The sequence below is a fragment of the Symphalangus syndactylus genome, chromosome 7, assembly GCF_028878055.3.
Source record: "Symphalangus syndactylus isolate Jambi chromosome 7, NHGRI_mSymSyn1-v2.1_pri, whole genome shotgun sequence".
Taxonomy (NCBI): Eukaryota; Metazoa; Chordata; class Mammalia; order Primates; family Hylobatidae; genus Symphalangus; species Symphalangus syndactylus.
Window position 1 is genome coordinate 38,675,497 of NC_072429.2, and position 20,994 is coordinate 38,696,490.

The 20,994-nt window shown below is 36.5% G+C and overlaps 1 protein-coding gene across 1 annotated transcript; it reads right to left on the reverse strand.

Moving 5' to 3' along the window:
- Positions 1 to 8,800: 8,800 nt before the first annotated feature.
- On the reverse strand, positions 8,801 to 14,010 carry LOC129485725 (double-headed protease inhibitor, submandibular gland-like). The gene is given in 6 exon segments (XM_063642403.1): positions 8,801 to 9,169; positions 9,631 to 9,737; positions 10,983 to 11,025; positions 12,610 to 12,734; positions 13,261 to 13,360; positions 13,877 to 14,010. Coding segments are annotated over 6 exon segments (492 nt in total). The 5' UTR covers positions 13,948 to 14,010; the 3' UTR covers positions 8,801 to 9,123.
- Positions 14,011 to 20,994: the final 6,984 nt, after the last annotated feature.

Sequence of the window (20,994 nt, forward strand, 5' to 3'; positions counted from 1 at the left end):
TGTTTATATTTAAATGCTCTACATCACTAATTAGGGAAATGCAAATTAAAACCAGAATAAGATATGACTTCACACCTGTTAGAATGGCTATTACAACAATGAAAGATAAGAAGTGCTGGCAAGGAGGTGAAGAAAACAGAACCTTTGTACACTCTTATTGGGAATGTAAATTAGTACAGTCATTACGGAAAACAGGATGGAGGTTCCTCAAAAAACTAAAAATGGAACTACTATATAATCCAGCAATCCCACTCTGGGTATATAGCCAAAGGAATTAAGTCAACATGTGGAAGAGGTATCTGCATGCTGTATTCATTACAGCATTGTTTGCAATAGAAAAAATATGTAAACAATCTATATGTCCATCAACAAATGAATAGATGAAGAAAATGTGATATATTTCCAAGTGTGATATACAATGGAATAATATTCATCTTTTAAAAAGAAGGAAACTCTGTCATTTGCAGCAATATGTACGGAATTGGAGAACATTATATTAAGTGAAATAAGCCAGGCACAGAAACAAACTGTACCTAAATACAGTTATGCATAGAAGAAATGTACCTAAACACAGTTATGGCATATATGCCAAGCCAACAGCTAACATCATACTTAATGGTGAAAAGCTGAAAGCTTTTCCTCTGAGACATGGAATAGGACAGAGATGCCCACTTTCACCACATACACTTAAATGCAGAATGTTAAAAGGTCAAGTTCATAAAAGTAGAAGTAGAGAGTAGTATGCTGGTTACCAGAAGCTAGAAGTGCGGGTGGGGAGGAAGGAATGAGGAGGTGTTTATCAAATTGTACAAAGTTTCAGTTACACAAAATAATAGGCTTATAAAATCTACTGCACAGAAGGATGGCTATAGTTAATAAAAGCATGTTGCCTATTTAAAAATAGCTAAGAAAGTAAATTTGCAATGTCATACCACAAAAAATAAGTGAAGTGATGGATATGTGAATTAGATGGATTTAATCATTCCACTTTGTATACATATAACAAAACATCACATTACACCCCATGAGTGTACACAATTGTGATTTGTTGAAAATAATAATAAAAATAAATCAGTAAATTTTAAATTAAAGAAAATTAACTGTGGCTTAGATTTGTCTTGTTTTTTTTTCTTTTTTTTTAATTATTATACTTTAGGTTTTAGGGTACATGTGCACAATGTGCAGGTGTGTTACATATGTATCCGTGTGCCATGTTGTTTTTTGTTTTGCTGCACCCATTAACTCGTCATTTAGCATTAGGTATATCTCCTAATGCTGTCCCTCCCCCCTCCCCCCACCCCACAACAGTCCCCAGAGTGTGATGTTCCCCTTCCTGTGTCCATGAGTTCTCATTGTTCAATTCCCACCTATGAATGAGAACATGCGGTGTTTGGTTTTTTGTCCTTGCGATAGCTTACTGAGAATGATGTTTTCCAGTTTCATCCATGTCCCTACAAAGGACATGAACTCATCATTTTTTATGGCTGCATGGTATTCCATGGTGTATATGTGCCACATTTTCTTAATCCAGTCTATCGTTGTTGGACATTTGGGTTGGTTCCAAGTCTTTGCTATTGTGAATAGTGCCACAATAAACATATGTATGCGTGTGTCTTTATAGCAGCATGATTTATAGTCCTTTGGGTATATACCCAGTAATGGGATGGCTGGGTCAAATGGTATTTCTAGTTCTAGATCCCTGAGGAATTGCCACACTGACTTCCACAATGGTTGAACTAGTTTACAGTCCCACCAACAGTGTAAAAGTGTTCCTATTTCTCCACATCCTCTCCAGCACCTGTTGTTTCCTGACTTTTTAATGATGGCCATTCTAACTGGTGTGAGGTGGTATCTCACTGTGGTTTTGATTTGCATTTCTCTGATAGCCAGTGATGATGAGCATTTTTTCATGTGTTTTTTGGCTGCATAAATGTCTTCTTTTGAGAAGCCTCTGTTCATGTCCTTTGCCCACTTTTTGATGGGGTTGTTTGTTTTTTTCTTGTAAATTTGTTTGAGTTCATTGTAGATTCTGGATATTAGCCCTTTGTCAGATGAGTAGGTTGCAAAAATTTTCTCCCATTCTGTAGGTTGCCTGTTCACTCTGATGGTAGTTTCTTTTGCTGTGCAGAAGCTCTTTAGTTTAATGAGATCCCATTTGTCAATTTTGGCTTTTGTTGCCATTGCTTTTGGTGTTTTAGACATGAAGTCCTTGCCCACACCTATGTCCTGAATGGTATTGCCTAGGTTTCCTTGTAGGATTTTAATGGTTTTAGGTCTAACATGTAAGTCTTTAATCCATCTTGAATTAATTTTTGTATAAGGTGTAAGGAAGGGATCCAGTTTCAGCTTTCTACATATGGCTAGCCAGTTTTCCCAGCACCAGTTATTAAATAGGGAATCCTTTCCCCATTTCTTGTTTTCATCAGGTTTGTCAAAGATCAGATAGTTGTAGATATGCGGCATTATTTCTGAGGACTCTGTTCTGTTCCATTGATCTATGTCTCTGTTGTGGTACCAGTACCATGCTGTTTTGATTACTGTAGCCTTGTAGTATAGTTTGAAGTCAGGTAGCATGATGCCTCCAGCTTTGTTCTTTTGGCTTAGGACTGACTTGGCGATGTGGGCTCTTTTTTGGTTCCATATGAACTTTAAAGTAGTTTTTTCCAATTCTGTGAAGAACGTCATTGGTAGCTTCATAGGAGTGGCATTGAATCTATAAATTACCTTGGGCAGTATGGCCATTTTCACGATATTGATTCTTCCAACCCATGAGCATGGAATGTTCTTCCATTTGTTTGTATCCTCTTTTATTTCATTGAGCAGTGATTTGTAGTTCTCCTTGAAGAGGTCCTTCACATCCCTTGTAAGTTGGATTCCCAGGTATTTTATTCTCTTTGAAGCAGTTGTGAATGGGAGTTCACTCATGATTTGGCTGTTTGTCTGTTATTGGTATATAAGAATGCCTGTGATTTTTGTACATTGATTTTGTATCCTGAGACTTTGCTGAAGTTGCTAATCAGCTTAAGGAGATTTTGGGCTGAGACAATGGGGTTTTCTAGATATACAATCATGTCATCTGCAAACAGGGACAATTTGACTTCCTCTTTTCCTAATTGAATACCCTTTATGTCCTTCTCCTGCCTGATTGCCCTGGCCAGAACTTCCAGCACTATGTTGAATAGGAGTGGTGAGAGAGGGCATCCCTGTCTTGTGCCAGTTTTCAAAGGGAATGCTTCCAGTTTTTGCCCATTCAGTATGATATTGGCTGTGGGTTTGTCATAGATAGCTCTTATGATTTTGAGATACGTGCCATGAATACCTAATTTATTGAGAGTTTTTAGCATGAAGGGTTGTTGAATTTTGTCAAAGGCCTTTTCTGCATCTATTGAGATAATCATGTGGTTTTTGTCTTTGGTTCTGTTTATATGCTGGATTACATTTATTGATTTGCGTATGTTGAACCAGCCTTGCATCCCAGGGATGAAGCCCACTTGATCATGGTGTATAAGCTTTTTGATGTGCTGCTGGATTCGGTTTGCCAGTATTTTATTGAGGATTTTTGCATCAATGTTCATCAAGGATATTGGTCTGAAATTCTCTTTTTTGGTTGTCTCTGCCAGGCTTTGGTATCAGGACGATGCTGGCCTCATAAAATGTGTTAGGGAGCATTCCCTTTTTTTCTATCGATTGGAATAGTTTCAGAAGGAATGGTACCAGTTCCTCCTTGTACCTCTGGTAGAATTCAGCTGTGAATCCATCAGGTCCTGGACTCTTTTTGGTTGGTAAGCTATTGATTATTGCCACAATTTCAGAGCCTGTTGTTGGTCTATTCAGAGATTCAACTTCTTCCTGGTTTAGTCTTGGGAGGGTGTATTTGTCGAGGAATTTATCCATTTCTTCTAGATTTTCTAGTTTATTTGCATAGAGGTGTTTGTAGTATTCTCTGATGGTAGATTGTATTTCTGTGGGATCGGTGGTGATATCCCCTTTTTCATTTTTTATTGCATCTATTTGATTCTTCTCTCTTTTCTTCTTTATTAGTCTTGCTAGCGGTCTATCAATTTTGTTGATCTTTTCAAAAAACCAGCTCCTGGATTCATTAATTTTTTGAAGGGTTTTTTGTGTCTCTACTTCCTTCAGTTCTGCTCTGATTTTAGTTATTTCTAGCTTTCTGCTAGCTTTTGAATGTGTTTGCTCTTGCTTTTCTAGTTCTTTTAACTGTGATGTTAGGGTGTCAATTTTGGATCTTTCCTGCTTTCTCTTGCGGGCATTTAGTGCTATAAATTTCCCTCTACACACTGCTTTGAATGTGTCCCAGAGATTCTGGTATGTTGTGTCTTTGTTCTCGTTGGTTTCAAAGAACATCTTTATTTCTGCCTTCATTTCATTATGTACCCAATAGTCATTCAGGAGCAGGTTGTTCAGTTTCCATGTAGTTGAGCGGTTTTGAGTGAGTTTCTTAATCCTGAGTTCTAGTTTGATTGCACTGTGGTCTGAGAGACAGTTTGTTATAATTTCTGTTCTTTTACATTTGCGGAGGAGAGCTTTACTCCCAACTATGTGGTCAGTTTTGGAATAGGTGTGGTGTGGTGCTGAAAAAAATGTATATTCTGTTGATTTGGGGTGGAGAGTTCTGTAGATGTCTATTAGGTCCACTTTGTGCAGAGCTGAGTTCAATTCCTGGAAATCCTTGTTAACTTTCTGTCTCGTTGATCTGTCTAATGTTGACAGTGGGGTGTTAAAATCTCCCATTATTATTGTGTGGGAGTTTAAGTCCCTTTGTAGGTCACTCAGGACTTGCTTTATGAATCTGGGTGCTCCTGTGTTGGGTGCATATATATTTAGGATAGTTAGCTCTTCTTGTTGAATTGATCCCTTTACCATTATGTAATGGCCTTCTTTGTCTCTTTTGATCTTTGTTGGTTTAAAGTCTATTTTATCAGAGACTAAGATTGCAACCCCTGCCTTTTTTTGTTTTTCATTTGCTTGATAGATCTTCCTTCATCCCTTTATTTTGAGTCTATGTGTGTCTCTGCACGTGAGATGGGTTTCCTGAATACAGCACACTGATGGGTCCTGACTCCTTATCCAGTTTGCCGGTCTGTGTCTTTTAATTGGAGAATTTAGCCCATTTACATTTAAAGTTAATATTGTTATGTGTGAATTTGATCCTGTCATTATGATGTTAGTTGGTTATTTTGCTCGTTAGTTGATGCAGTTTCTTCCTAGCCTCGATGGTCTTTACAATTTGGCAGGTTTTTGCAGTGGCTGGTACCGGTTGTTCCTTTCCATGTTTAGTGCTTCCTTCAGGAGCTCTTTTAGGGCAGGCCTGGTGGTGACAAAATCACTCAGCGTTTGCTTGTCTGTAAAGTATTTTATTTCTCCTTCACTTATGAAGCTTAGTTTGGCTGGATAGGAAATTCTGGGTTGAAAATTCTTTTCTTTAAGAATGTTGAATATCGGCCCCCACTCTCTTCTGGCTTGTAGAGTTTCTGCGGAGAGATCAGCTGTTAGTCTGATGGACTTCCCTTTGTGGGTAACCCGACCTTTCTCTCTGGCTGCCCTTAACATTTTTTCCTTCATTTCAGCTTTGGTGAATCTGACAATTATGTGTCTTGGAGTTGCTCTTCTCGAGGAGTATCTTTGTGGGGTTCTCTGTATTTCCTGAATCTGAATGTTGGCCTGCCTTGCTAGATTGGGGAAGTTCTCCTGGATAATATCTTGCAGAGTGTTTTCCAACTTGGTTCCATTCTCCCCGTCATTTTCAGGTACACCAATCAGACGTAGGTTTGGTCTTTTCACATAGTCCCAAATTTCTTGGAGGCTTTGTTTGTTTCTTTTTATTCTTTTTTCTCTAAACTTCCCTTCTTGCTTCATTTCATTCATTTCATCTTATGTTATTTTAAATAACAATGACTTTCTGGCAGCCTACATACTCCCATATCTAACTCATTCCAAATTTTTGCTTCGAAAATACACAGGAAAACAGTTTACACAAGTCTGCCTCTCTGAATTAACTGTCTCAGGGTAAAAATAAGCTAATCAGAAAGAAAAAAAAACCCCATAGGATTAGAAGAGTAATATTTAGTCCATTTGTTTGTTACAAATATTCCATTGGTTAGAAATATTTCCCAATACTCTCATCCAATGTGACACCTGAATAAACATCAAGGCTGAGTATGTTAGGAGCTTTCATCTTCCTGGGGAGAAGGATATTACCATGTTAGATGATGAGAAATCTGCAGCTCATAGAGATCTAGCAATTTCCCCAAAATCACATTGTTATATGACAAGTTGGCCAAAACTATTGTCAAAGTTGTTGGTCTAAAGAGGAATGCTTTACTGCCACCTTATGGGCAAATAGGGTTTGCTACAAGTCCTACAAGAGTTCATTATAGTTCAACTTGGGCTTCGAGAGTGTCTTTTGCAGATGAACTAAAGTGTCTTGTATGTCATACTAAGATGTTTATTTCTATTATAACTAAGCAAGGATAGTGATTTTTAACAGGTAATATTTAAGTGGAAAATTATGGTCAGAAGAATAGAATGGAACCTGAGATAACAGTTAAGATGAATAGTAAAATAACATTAAAACGAGATGACTTGAATTAAATAAATGTTCATGAGTTTGATCAATATGTAAGCTGATATAAGGAATATACATTTATAGTATATTAAAATTGAGTTTGAGTGAAAAGGGGCTTAGAGAGAGTGATAGCATTAACTTTCATTACATCAAAACATTTGTAAAGCAAATTTAGAAAAACATAGGATCCATATTAGATAGATTGACTTTCAAGATCTACAAGAGCCAGTGAAATTAAGATGTCCAGTGTCTGCATCGCAAAGAAGATATTTATGAGGCCAACAAACATGAAAAACGCTCATTAGCACTGATCATTAGAGAAATGCAATTCTAAACCACAATGAAATACCATCTCATGCCAGTCAGAATGGTGATTAGTAAAAAGTCAGGAAACAATAGATGCTGGTGAGGCTGTGGAGAAATAGAAACTCTTTTACACTGTTGGTGGGAATGTAAATTAGTTCAACCACTGTGAAAGATGGTATGGTGATTCCTCAATGATCTAGAACCGGAAATACCCTTTGACCCAGCAATCCCATTACTGGGTATACACCCAAAGGACTATAAATCATTCTGCTATAAAGACACATGCACATATATGTTTACTGCAGCACTGTTTACAATAGCAAAGTCATGGAACCAACCCAAATGCCCATCAGTGATAGACTGGATAAAGAAAATGTGGTACATATACACCATGGAATACTATGCAGACATAAAAATGAATTCGATCATGCCATTTGAAGGGACGTGGATGAAGCTGGAAGCCATCATCTTCAGCAAACTAACACAGAAACGGAAAGTCAAGCACCACATGTTCTCACTCATAAGTGGAAGTTGAACAATGAGAACATATGGACACAGGGAGAGGAACAACACACACTGGGGTGGTTGTGGGGTGAGAGGCGAGGGGAGGGAGAGCATTAGGACAAACACCTAATGCATGCAGGTCTTAAAATCTAGATGATGGGTTGATAGGTTCAGCAAACCACCATGACACATGTATACCTATGTAACAAACCTGCACATTCTGCATGTGTATCCCAGAACTTAGAGTAAAATAAAAAAATAAAATAAAATAGTCAAATTCATAGAAGCAGAGAATAAAATAATAGTTTCCAGGGACTAGGGGGAGGGAGAAATGGGGAGTTGTTGTTCATGGTTTTAAAATTTTGACTATGTAAGAATAAGTTCTGAATCTCTACTATACAACATAGTGCCCATAGTTAACAATACAGTGTTGTGCACTTAAAAACTTATTGAGGGTAGATCTCATTAATTTTTCTTCCAACAACAACAACAGCAGCAATAACAAAAACAAAGAGTCACAGGAAAATTTTTAGAGGTGACAGATATGTCTACTGCCTTGATTGTGACGATGGTTTCAAGGTTGTATGTGTATGTCCAAACTCATTAAATTGAATATATATATATGTGTGTGTATGTATGTATATATATATAGATGTCCAGTGTCTGATGTTAAGAATATGGGTACAGTCTCATGATGTGGATAAGTGAGTTATACGTATATAGGCAACAGAGTAATACAGATGTGAGTGGTTTTGTCATGCAGAGGAAGCAGGGTGGGTGGAAGATGGCAATAACTAAAACCTGGGGCTAATCAATAACCAAAGGATAAAATATACAGGGAATCAGAGGGAGGAATTTGAAATCACCTGCCAAAGGCAGAGGGAGAGAGAGAGAGAAAGAATGAGAACACAGGCAGTGACTGTCAGAGCTAGGACCACAAAAGGGGGAAGTTCCTTTTATGTTAGCAGTCATGAGAGACCTGTGAAAATTATCCTTAGGGGTTGCGCTGGAAGGAGGCCATCTTGCATTTAGATGCATGCTGATCTCTTTTACATCTTTGGGAATGCCTACTATCAAATGACAGAAAAAAAATATTTTTACTGATCTTTCTACTGTTACCCATTGACAGTTTAAGTCAGTGCTTTCTTATCCACTAAAAAGATTTGTAGTATTACAGAGCACAAATGTTGTCCGTTGGAATTTTTACAAAAAGAAGAATAATGACAATGTATTCTAGTATACACTTTAAGAGGTATCATAGGAAAAAGAAGTATAAAATATAAGTACAATGGCATGATAAAAGATAAAGTCAACTTCTACTTTCAAACTATATGATGCAAGAAAAACCAGATAATATGAGACCAATGGACAGATCCATCCTCTGACTCATGTTTACTTAAAACAATTGAGTCTTTTAAACATGATATGAGCATATTCTCCTCTCACCATTGTGTGTATAATATCTAGTTCCCAATTTGTATAGAAATAGAGAAAATCTTTCTATATGATTTTTAGCTTAGGAAAATGACCATAGATATTCTCCTTAAGAGAAGAATCACATCCACAGACAGGCCTGATAGTCAGTTTCTTGCTTAGAATATTTTATTGAAGACTCAAATCCATGTCTGTACCAGATTATTGCTTGCCTCCTCAGCCATCCAAGACAAACTGGTTATCTAAGTGGAATCTGCCAAAGGAGACTTGATATCCTTAAGCATCAGGGAGATTCAGCACAGTCCATAATTTTTCAACCAAATTGCACCTTGGCTCTTCCTACAAGAAAAGTTATTATTATTATTTTTTAAAAGGATGGCTTTGGAAATATTAAATGAAAAGTTTCATATTTTTAGATTAAGTCAGCTAGATGAGTATGTGGCATTAAAAAACTGAGTAATTAATCACTAAGCTTTAACATGGTAGAAAAGAAATTTTTCATGGTAGTAAGAGCTAGAGTCTGAAGCCAAAGAATCTGTAAATTTTTCTCTTAGCAGCCACTTGGTGATATTGATCAAATTTTTTATTTTCTTAGCATCAATTTTTTCCTTATATATTTTCTTCCTCTTTTCCTCTCTCTTTTCTTCTTTTATTTTATTTTTTTTTTTGGTAAGATATTATGATAATAATCACAGTCTTATGCTTCATAGTAGTATCTAGCCTGTTAGGTACTAAGATTGTTTCTGGCTATTTCTGAGAGAGGCTAGTTCTACAAATAATACATTAAATTCAGCACTTACACAATAGCGTTGCAAAAGGTACATCTGTTGGAATATACATTTCCATCAGATCCACAGTGAGGTTTGTAGTCCATGGTACATGCCTCAGAATACCTGGTACACTGAATCTGCCCCATCAGAAACAAACAAACAAACATGTTTTGTCTTTCAAATCATTAAACCATAGAAAACAAACTTTTAAAAGATCTTAAAAGATCATTCATTCCAAAATTCCATATGCAAAAAATATAGCTGCTGCAGCTTACATACTCTGTCTCCACAAGGCTGGGAGTCTTGTCACAGCTAGGGACAGCTCAGTCCAGTTTAGGCCCTCCCTCTCACTAATTCCCTATATCTAAGTGAAGAATACACCTTGTGGATTCTATCTGGTACTTCATTTCTGAGTCAGTCCTCCTCCTCATCATACTGTCATCCACTTTATTCAGGCCCTCAATATGTCTTGTTCAAACGACCCCAATTGTCTGCCAATTATCTGCCCATTCTCTATGTTTATCTGAAGTTTCAATCACTCTCCACACTGATGCCAGACTGATCTTTTAAAAATTAAAATAGATATTGCTCTTCAAATACTTAACTGATTCTCCATTAGGAGTTAATCCTCTCCTGACTCATGCTTTTCTCTTCAGTTTTGTCTGCAATGTCTTCTACATCTTACTCTAATTAAACCTCAAGACTGAGTTCCCAAGTATTTCCTGTCCCTGGATACCTTTATGCTTTTGCTCTTGCTGTTTTCCTATCTTGCCTGACCTTTACCAACTGTATCTGTCAGGACAATTCCCACTCCTTCTTTAAATGTCATTTTAACTACTTTTAGAACAGTTTCACAATGATACTTCTCTTTCTCACCCATCAAATTTGGTTAGGTGCCCGTCCTAAAAATGAACTGTCTTTATTGTCACAACCCCATGTTTACAATTGTCTTATATCACATTTTAAACTCTATTAGAATTATTGACACTCCACCCACCTAGCTTTTTACCCCTGAATTAATTGTGTCTACACTTGTTTTTAAATTTTTTCATACTTTATTTATAACTTTTTTATTGTTATGAGTGTCTTTGAGTTCCTAATTTTCCTTGAAATCCTCACCTTAACCTTCTAGTTAATTGCAATGTTAGAAAATAACTATATGGATAGCAATATGTTCCAATAAAGGGCTATAAGTAAGGTTTGTGAACTCTTCCTCTGCTATATTTCAGATCTGCTTAGGTTGGCCAGATGCCTTATCTATGAATATAAATAGTCATAGGTAATTTTTAGAATATGTATTTTTAAATAGTTGTTTTCTATGAAAGTGAGGCATATTATAATATTTTACATTAAGAATTAATAAAATTTCTTTATATACTTACACATTCACCTTCATGAAGTTTTCTGAGTTGAAATTCTTGATCTCTGGAAGAGAAGATTTTATTGAATGCATAATGTGATAATTTGAGATTTCATAGTCTATAGAGTAAAATAGTCATATGTTATTTCTTTGTTGTTTGACCTAGACTGAGAATGAGAAGTTCTTGTTGAATAACTATCCCAGTTGGCTAATGTTGATTGTGTACATCTTTAATATATGAACATTTTTGAATCAAGTAAGAATATAAAAACATAAAATCAACACTAAAAGTAGATTGAGCATTTTTTTTAAATCCCGTGAATATTCAATGAGAATCTAAGGCATAATATAGTGTGAAAACATTCTTAACTTTGCAGTTAAGAAAAAGAAAATACGCCCAAATCTTTCTCTGCCACTTAAAGTCTGTACAATTTTGGTATAGTCACTTCTTTCTAAATATTAGATATCTGCTCTTTAAAAACAAGATATGAGATAATATAATTTTAATCTCCTCTGGTTGCATTAGTGTATGAGCTAACATGTACTGAGAGACCTTATTCTGGATAACACTTGCTGTTACACTTGACTTTAAATTTTCAAAAGGACTAGAAAATAGGATAAAAGAAGGAAGAAAAAGATAAGAAAAAAGGAGCTTACTTCTATAAAGCACTCTGTGTTGGCTGCTTAGCTAAATTTTGGCATGCTTTATCACAGTGAATCCTAAATTCTATTATAATTTCTGTCCTAGAGATAAGAACACTGAAGCTTGTAGTAACTTGGGTATTTGCATAATCTACAAAGTGGAGTCTGGATTTTAATCTGAATGTTTGACACCAAAGCCCATGATTTTAACCATGAATCATAAAGTATTGAATTCATACTACTGGAAGGCTGGTAATAATCATCGTTTCATTCTTCTAAAGTCTCAGATCTTGTTAAAAGTAAAGACTTAATATTAAACTTGTAGTGCTAGTAGTGGTGGGGATATGCTAATTCCGACTATTCATTTGTACTATCATTCTCTTCCCTCAACTTTTCTAGATGATCATGAGAGGAAACACAAATTCTAAAGGATAGATCAAAGTCATATATTTCCATATAAGTTCACAAGTTTTTATGTGTCTATGGCTAACAGCCTAAATAGAAATAGCTATCCTCAAAATTCTCCTGTGGAGGAAGAAAAGTATAGGAGATTCACGAAAATGTGACCAATATATATTTCCTGCTTGAAACTGTTTCCTTAAATGCAATATGGGTATCAAATACATATAGGTAACAGCTAATACCCCAAAGATAGTGTATAATGTGAATGAGAATTTGGTTGAATAACAAATATATTATATATATATATAATATATGTACAAAAGTAATTGCAGTTTTTCCCATTACTTCCAACAAGTACACATACATACACGTTTATATATATACATATGTAAATCCACATATACACATATATGTATATTTCTTTAGAGATATAGCTAAGGTTTTCTTTTTCATAACTTTAACAGAGCAATGTCCATGGGGTATTGAAGAAGCACACAAAAAGTGGCATTTGTCAAGCCATGTTTTAAAAGACTAAGAAGATTTTGGCCAGTGTGGGCTTTATGATCATAAAAAAAGAAGAGTTGGGGCTTCAAATTGAGTATAACACTTACTGGTTTTGCATGCAAAACATGCATTCATTACTGTAAGTTTTCTGATCTGTGCCACATATTGGTCTCCAGTCTCTTCGGCATGCAGTCTTTAAGCCTTTAATGTATCTGGAACAGTTCACCTATAGTTGGAACAAAAAATAATGCTCTGTATTCCCATTATAAAAGTCCGTTCTTATATGAAGATGTTGAAGGGGAAGGAAGTGGAAAGAAAACTAGCCTCTTCAGCTTTTCAACAACACATCTGGAAAAACTTCTATGGACCAGGTGTTGTGCTACAGAAATAAACAGACCAGAACATGCCCTAAATAATAAGGGAATTTTCTGTTTAACAAGGAAATATCAATCTCTCCTTTAAGGGTTCTAATGAAAGTCTAAAAGAATAAGGAAGGTGAAAAATGCTCAGAAAATTTAAAATGCTATACAAAGATAAAAGTTTACTCTATCTGCAGTCTTTTGCAAAGAGGTTCCTTGTGCAAGCTTTAGAGAAGGAAATACCACCAGGAAGGTGCAGAGAAGACACATTTTTACCTCCAGAGGAGTTACGTGAATCCACTGTGAGCCAGTTTAGCTACCTTTACAGCTCTATTTACACATTCACTATGACTTCATTTTTACAAATAACCACACAGAGAAGGTTGCACTCACCTTTGTTCCTTTTGTTTGATCACCAGAAGAGAGTGAAGCAAGAGTCAATTGAAGAGGAGGAGTTGGAGAAAGAACAAATTGCACAGTTAGAAGTGCAAAGCTAAATCCCCATTGTTCACAGTAACCAAAACCCATTTCCTAGCAACAGTCCTTGCCCAGCCCAGCCCTAAAAGAGGCCATTTCTTTATGCAAGTTCAAACTCAGGATGAAGATAGAGATGCATGTGGCTCTGATTTAAAAAAAAAAAAAAATCCAGTGAGGAAAGCTCTGCTTATTGAGCAAGGGCTGTCACAGATGTCCAGGAGTTCCTATGGGCATTATCTGAGTAGGATGGGATGAGTTTTGGTCCCAAGCCTTTATAGGTTGTTTCTGAAAGGGCAAGTCATAAACCTGAGGGATCCTGATCAGGAATGGAACATACAGCCACAATCCTTTTATTCCTCTCCTCAGTCTCTCTTCCTCACACTAAAGATCTGACCCAACACACTTTTGTTAATCAGACCAATTCAAACAGATGCCTTCTAAATTTTCTTTAGACATTAACATATATAATTTAATGAAGGCTGAGTATATTCCAGTTAACACAAACACATGACTATTGGAAAGAAACCCTGACTTGCCAGATGGCGAGGTAGCCCAAGCAGTGGCTGCTAGAGCAAGGATGGCAAAAGCAGTGAAGCCCTTCATAGTGATGGTGAATGCCAGTGATGGAGATATGCTGCTCTGAGCCAAGGAGTCCAGAGAGAGAAGAGTGCTCTATCCCATACAGGTATAAATACACACACAAGGCAGGGTCCCTCCCACATCCAAGATTGACCTTTTCAATGATGATTGTCTGTTAACTGAAGATAGGGTATTTGTTTCATTTGTCAAGGAAAACCACATACCAAGCCACATGGCATTTCAACATGCCAAAGGTCTTGTTGCAATTTGATCTCCAATATGGAAATGTTGGGAGGTGAGGCCTAGTAGGAGGGGTTTGGGCCTTGGAGGACCCCAAAATATATGTATTTCTCATGAATAGATTAATGTCCTCCCTTGGGAGTGAGTGGGTTCTCACTAATGCAGGACTGGATTAGTTACCAGAAAGCAGGTGTTATAAAATTGAGTTCAACTTCCTAGATTTTCTCTCTTCCTTGCTCTCTTGCCATGAGATCTCTTTGAACATGCCACTCACTTTTATTCTTCTCTACCATGTTTTGACCTAGAATGTAGCCTCACCAGAAGCCAGCCAGATGCGGTGCTATGCTCTTGAACTTAGCCTGCAGAACAATGAGCTAAAAAAAAAAAAAAAAAAAAAACAACTCTTTTCTTTATAATTTACCTAGCCTCAAATATTCTGTATAGCAAAACAAAATGAACGAAGACAGCTAATCTGAGGGTAAGCATCCCTACCAGAAGGTCCTGAGTAAACCCTTACAGCTGGAGCTCATCCAGCTGCTTCTTCTGAGTGTATAGGAATAGCTCCTGGCTAAAGAATGATGTGACATTTCCTGTTCAACTCTGCCTGTTCTATAAACAAAGGCTAGAACATAAGCAAATATGTTTAAGAGCTCATTTTTAGAGATCTTAGCAGTAGAATTTCTGGCAACTTTTTTTACTTAAACTATAGCAACAAAGTTGATTCCAAAGTAATAATGTAATAGCTGACAACCTTTCATTGTATAACTGACCCTGTGGATTTCTTTCATGTAAGTCAAGGCATTGGAATTCACTTTTATCACTAACCCCATTGCTATATGCTGATTAAATCTACAGGTGTACTTTCTTCTACCTCATATCCTGTAGATATAAAATTGAAATATTCTACAAATAAGCAGAAGTGACCATTTCTGCAGATAGTTAACAATTTTTCTAAGATCACTGAATACAAATTCCATTCCTTTTGCCTGAAAACACAATCAGATAGACAATATTATTTATACAGAGAACACAAGACTAGGATTCATGAGGCTAAAGGATGTGGTGTAAAGAACATGAGATTACAAGCCATTCACTTAAATTTTTATTTCTGATTTATACTCACTTAGGTTTGCTCAGAAAATCACTGTTCCTCTTAGCTTCAGGATCTCCGTATATTAAGGATATTGGATAAATTATCTCTAAGTCTCTTGCAGTTCTGTCAATCCAGGATTTTATCAACCTTAAAGAAATACCTTTTCCTGATTGAGATCTTTGTCAACTACACATTATATATTTAGCTAATAAAAAACAATTAATTAGTTGAAAGTACAATGTTAATTACAAAAAAAAAAAATACAGTTAACAGGATATTTTTTCTGGGGTCATGCTACTCTTTGCCCTTCTTTCTAGCTGCAGCTTATCTAATATTTCCGAGAACCACCTCATGATTATAGCTTTCTTCAGGGGGAGATGGGTACTTTTCGTAAGTTCATATTTCATGGAGCTAGCTTATTTCCAACAATGCCAGCTGTTTCCATCAGTGCTAACAATTTTTAATTTGTACCTGGAAGAGAATGCAGAATCCCTCGGTTCTTTGAAAAATAAGTTCCATTCTCTGTCCTTGTAGAGGCTTTATGTTACTGATCAGAACTGAGAATATCTGTCCTAAATATTACTCCCTTTTAAAATTCCTATCTTAAAGGTCTAAGTTTACTCAACAACTTTTAATGAGCAATTGCTTCATTCCCAGCATTGTATTCAGCAGTAGGAATAAAATCAATAATAAGCTGTCTCTTTTTAAAGAAGTCACATTCCAGTAAGACAGACCAACTTGTAAATAAGTAACTAGTAAATAGCGACAGTGGGTAATATAGGTGTAAGAACAGGGTGTTATAGGAGCATAACAAATGAATAAATAATTCACATTCATATGAAGTAGGTCATGGAAGGCTTTTAGAATAAAGCAGCATCTTTACTGAGATGAAAAAAATAGTATAGAGTTTGGGGAGACAAAATTTCTAAAGTGGAAAGAAAAAAGGGGAAGAGAAGGAGCAAGGATGGATAGAGTGGTTATGTTAGGAAGAGGGGACGTGGAAACAATTTCAAGAAAATCATTCAAGTGTAGACAAGAAAGAGAGCAACACAAGTGTTGAGGCTGAAGAGGTAAACAGAGAATTCATGTGTCAGAAGAAGCCACTTCAAGGTTTTAAGCACAATACCATCAAATCCTAACTTTAGGTAATTACCACAGGGGAGAAAGGAATGAAGGAGGAAAGAGTACAGCACTGAGATCTGTTATAAAGCTGTTGTAGTCAATCAGGAAAGAAGGATGACAGCTGGAACCAAATGTTTATCAAATTTGGTGATTACATGAAGGATAAAACGGAAAGAGGAAGACAAAGAGAATGCATAGATTTCAGGTTTGCCTAGTTTTGTTTTGTTCTAATGAAGTTTGGCTGCTGCGTAGGATTTTTTAACCAATTTGAGTTGGGAAATTGAACAGATGTGTGTTTTGAAGCGGTCATTTGAAAACAAACAAATTGTAAAAGATACAGCCCTTGTGTTGCTCTCCTTCCCTTCTACACGTGCCCCCTCTTCCTAACAACCACTTTATCCATTCTTGGTCCTTCTCTTCCCCTTTTTCCTTCCATTTTAGAATTTTTGTCTCTCCAAACTCTATACTGATTTTTCTCATCTCAGTAAAGATGCAGCTTTATTCTGAAAGTCTTCCATGACCTCCTTTCTCTATGAATGTGAATTATTCATATTACAAACAAGTGTATTGCAGAAGATTATTGCAAAAGTCTGCTGAAGCAAGAAAGAGGGTCGAAAATACATGTCAAAAAATAAGGTAGAGCCCACAAGCAGTGGCTCATGCCTGTAATCCTAGCACTTTGGGAGGCCGAGGCAGGTGGATCACCTGAGGTCAGGAGTTTGAGACCAGTCTGGCCAACATGGCGAAACTCTGTCTCTACTAAAAATACAAAAAATTAGCCAGGCATGGTTGCAGGCTCCTGTAATCTCAGCTACTCAGGAGGCTGAAAGGAGAATCACTTGAACCCGGGAGGCAGAGGTTGCAGTGAGCCAAGATTGTGCCACTGCACTCCAGCCTGGGCAACCAGAGCAAAACTCCATCTCAAAATAATAATAATAATAATAATGTAGAATGCAAGATGTCCATAGACTTGAGAAATAGTTAAAAGCACTATAGCAAATTAAAATAAAGTACCCAGAATGACTGGCAGCAAAACAGCACATCATCCCTCAAAATAACTGTACTGGAAAGAAAAGGGGAATCTCTGTGCCAGGATGGTGCCCAGGAAAGAACAGGATGTCCTATTCTGCTTCTTTCTATGAAAAGAACAGTTTGGGACATCACTCATCATTAGTAAGGTCCTCAGCGAGTGTCATTTGAGGACTCATTCATAATCTAACTGGGTTAGATATTAGAGTAACCTTCGTCAAAGTCAATCAAGAAGGCCACAACTACACTAGTCAACTCTGCTGCTATAACAAAGTACCACAGGCTGGGTGGCTTAAACAACAAAAATGTATTTTCTCACTCTCTGGAGACGAAAAGTCCAAAACCTAGGTGCCAGAAAATCCCGTTTCTGGTGAAGGCTCTCATCCTGGTTTGCAGGTGGCTGCCTTTTTGCCATGTCCTCAAATGACCCTTCCTTGTGCACATTCAGAGAGAGATCTCTGGTGTTTCTTCCTCTTTTTATAAGGACACCAATCCTGTTAGATTAGGGTCTTTCCCTTATAATCCCATTTAACCTTAATTACCTCCCTAATAGCTCTATCTAAATAAAGTTACTGTGGGGGCTAGGGTTTAACCTGCAAATTTTGAGGGAATAATATTCAACCCATAAAATAGCACATAGATTTGTGAAATCTGAGAAATGTGAGCTTCTCTATGTGTTTTTCTTGATTTCAAGCACATATTAAGTTTTTTATAAAAGTGAACTTTTAAAAATTATTATTGTTATTATCATAAAATGAAGAATGTTGTTGGTGTTTGAAGGTGTGGAAAGGGTCAAAGAGTAGACAAGTTGCAAATACGGACAAGAGCCAGACATTCATCCATTACTGAGTTAGTTGGTCTACACCAGGGAAACTACAGCCCCAGGATCAGATAAAACCCATCATGTACCTTTGTAAATAGAGTTTTATTGGTACATAGCTGTGGGAACATGTTTACATAATATAAATTTATTTGCATTTGTTCATACAATAGCAGCAACAAAAGAGACTATATATTCCACAAAACCAAAAATAGTTACAATTTGGCTCTTTACAGGAAAGGTTTGGAGATCCATAGTCTAGATAAGTGCTCTCTTTAGTTTCTTTATTTTTGTCTTTAATACTGTGCCATAGTATCCAATCCATTTTATTAGAGTGAAAATTAGGTACAAATAAACAACAGCAAATCCTGATCCAAGATATCCACAGGACATGAGTGCTTATTTAAAAGAAAAGATTAAAAACTTGTGAAGAAAATGGTATGTTTCAAGAAAATTAGAAACAATGCATACTTTTGTATTTTCTAAAATTATAATTTTTTAAAATTTATGTTGTCAAAAATATTTTGAGGTTAAAATGGAAAAAAATCACAAGGAAATTAATTGAATTAGAGAGCTTATTGAATAGGCAAATTTACTCTTTTTATATTAAATAATGATAACAAGCATTTATTGAGCTCTTAATGTATATGAGATCTTCAGTTTATGGCATTCATGAACTATATAACATAATCCTCATTGTAACCTGTAAGGTAGAAATTATTAGCCCCCTTTTTATAGAAGAAATGAAGACCCAGAGAGATAAAGTAGCATTTTCATTGTCATAGAGTTAGTGAGTGACAAAGTCAGGATTTGAGCTTAGATCCGCTCAGTTCCTAAGTATCTGCCCTATTGTGGGATGGCAAATACCTGATGTTCCTGCCTTTGTTACTTCTCCCTGTGCTTATGGCAGGAATTACTAATCAACTACAGAATTATTTGCTGTTGGTTCCAGAGGTAACTTGAAGTTTTGTTTCATGTCTAATTTTAGATTCAAGGAGTAAATGTGCATGTGATTATACGGGTATATTGTATAATGGTACACTTCTAGTGTGCTTATCACCCAAATAATGAACATTATATCAAACAGGTAATTTTTCTTTTTTTTTTTTTTGAGACTCACTAGTTTATTTTTTATTTTTTTATTATACTTTAGGTTTTAGGGTACATGTGCACAATGTGCAGGTTTGTTACATATGTATCCATGTGCCATGTTGATTTCCTGCACCCATTAACTCGCCATTTAGCGTTAGGTGTATCTCCTAATGCTGTCCCTCCCCCGTCCCCCAACCCCACAACAGTCCCTCGAGTGTGATGTTCCCCTTCCTGTGTCCATGAGTTCTCATTGTTCAATTCCCACCTATGAGTGAGAACATGCAGTGTTTGCTTTTTGTCCTTGTGATAGTTTACTGAGAATGATGGTTTCCAGTTTCCTCCATGTCCCTACAAAGGACATGAACTCACCATTTTTTATGGCTGCATAGTATTCCATGGTGTATATGTGCCACATTTTCTTAATCCAGTCTATCGTTGTTGGACATTTGGGTTGGTTCCAACTCTTTGCTATTGTGAATAGTGCCGCAATAAACATACGTGTGCATGTGTCTTTATAGCAGCATGATTTATAGTCCTTTGGGTATATACCCAGTAATGGGATGGCTGGGTCAAATGGTATTTCTAGTTCTAGATCCCTGAGGAATTGCCACACTGACTTCCACAATGGTTGAACTAGTTTACAGTCCCACCAACAGTGTAAAAGTGTTCCTATTTCTCCACATCCTCTCCAGCACCTGTTGTTTCCTGATTTTTTAATGATGGCCATTCTAACTGGTGTGAGATGGTATCTCACTGTGGTTTTGATTTGCATTTCTCTGATGGCCAGTGATGATGAGCATTTCTTCATGTGTTTTTTGGCTGCATAAATGTCTTCTTTTGAGAAGTGTCTGTTCATGTCCTTTGCCCACTTTTTGATGGGGTTGTTTGTTTTTTTCTTGTAAATTTGTTTGAGTTCATTGTAGATTCTGGATATTAGCCCTTTGTCAGATGAGTAGGTTGCAAAAATTTTCTCCCATTCTGTAGGTTGCCTGTTCACTCTGATGGTAGTTTCTTTTGCTGTGCAGAAGCTCTTTAGTTTAATTAGATCCCATTTGTCAATTTTGGCTTTTGTTGCCATTGCTTTTGGTGTTTTAGACATGAAGTCCTTGCCCACGCCTATGTCCTGAATGGTATTGCCTAGGTTTTCTTGTAGGATTTTAATGGTTTTAGGTCTAACATTTAAGTCTTTAATCCATCTTGAATTAATTTTTGTATAAGGTGTAAGGAAGGGATCTAGTTTCAGCTTTCTACATATGGCTAGCCAGTTTTCCCAGCACCATTTATTAAATAGGGAATCCTTTCCCCATTTCTTGTTTTTGTCAGGTTTGTCAAAGATCAGATAGTTGTAGATATGTGGCATTATTTCTGAGGGCTCTGTTCTGTTCCATTGATCTACAAACAGGTAATTTTTCAACCCTCATCCCTCTCCCATCCCTCCTTTTGGAGTCCTCAGAGTTTATTATCTGTCTTTATGTCCATGAGTGCCATTTATAACTAAGAATATGCAATCTTTGATTTTCTGTTTCTGAGTTAGTTCACTTAGGATGATGGCCTCCAACTCCATCCATGTTGCTGCAAAGGACATGATTTCCTTCCTTTTTATGGCTGCATTGGATTCCATGGTGCATATATACCATATTTTTTTTTTTTTTTTTTTTTTTTTTTTTTTTTTTTT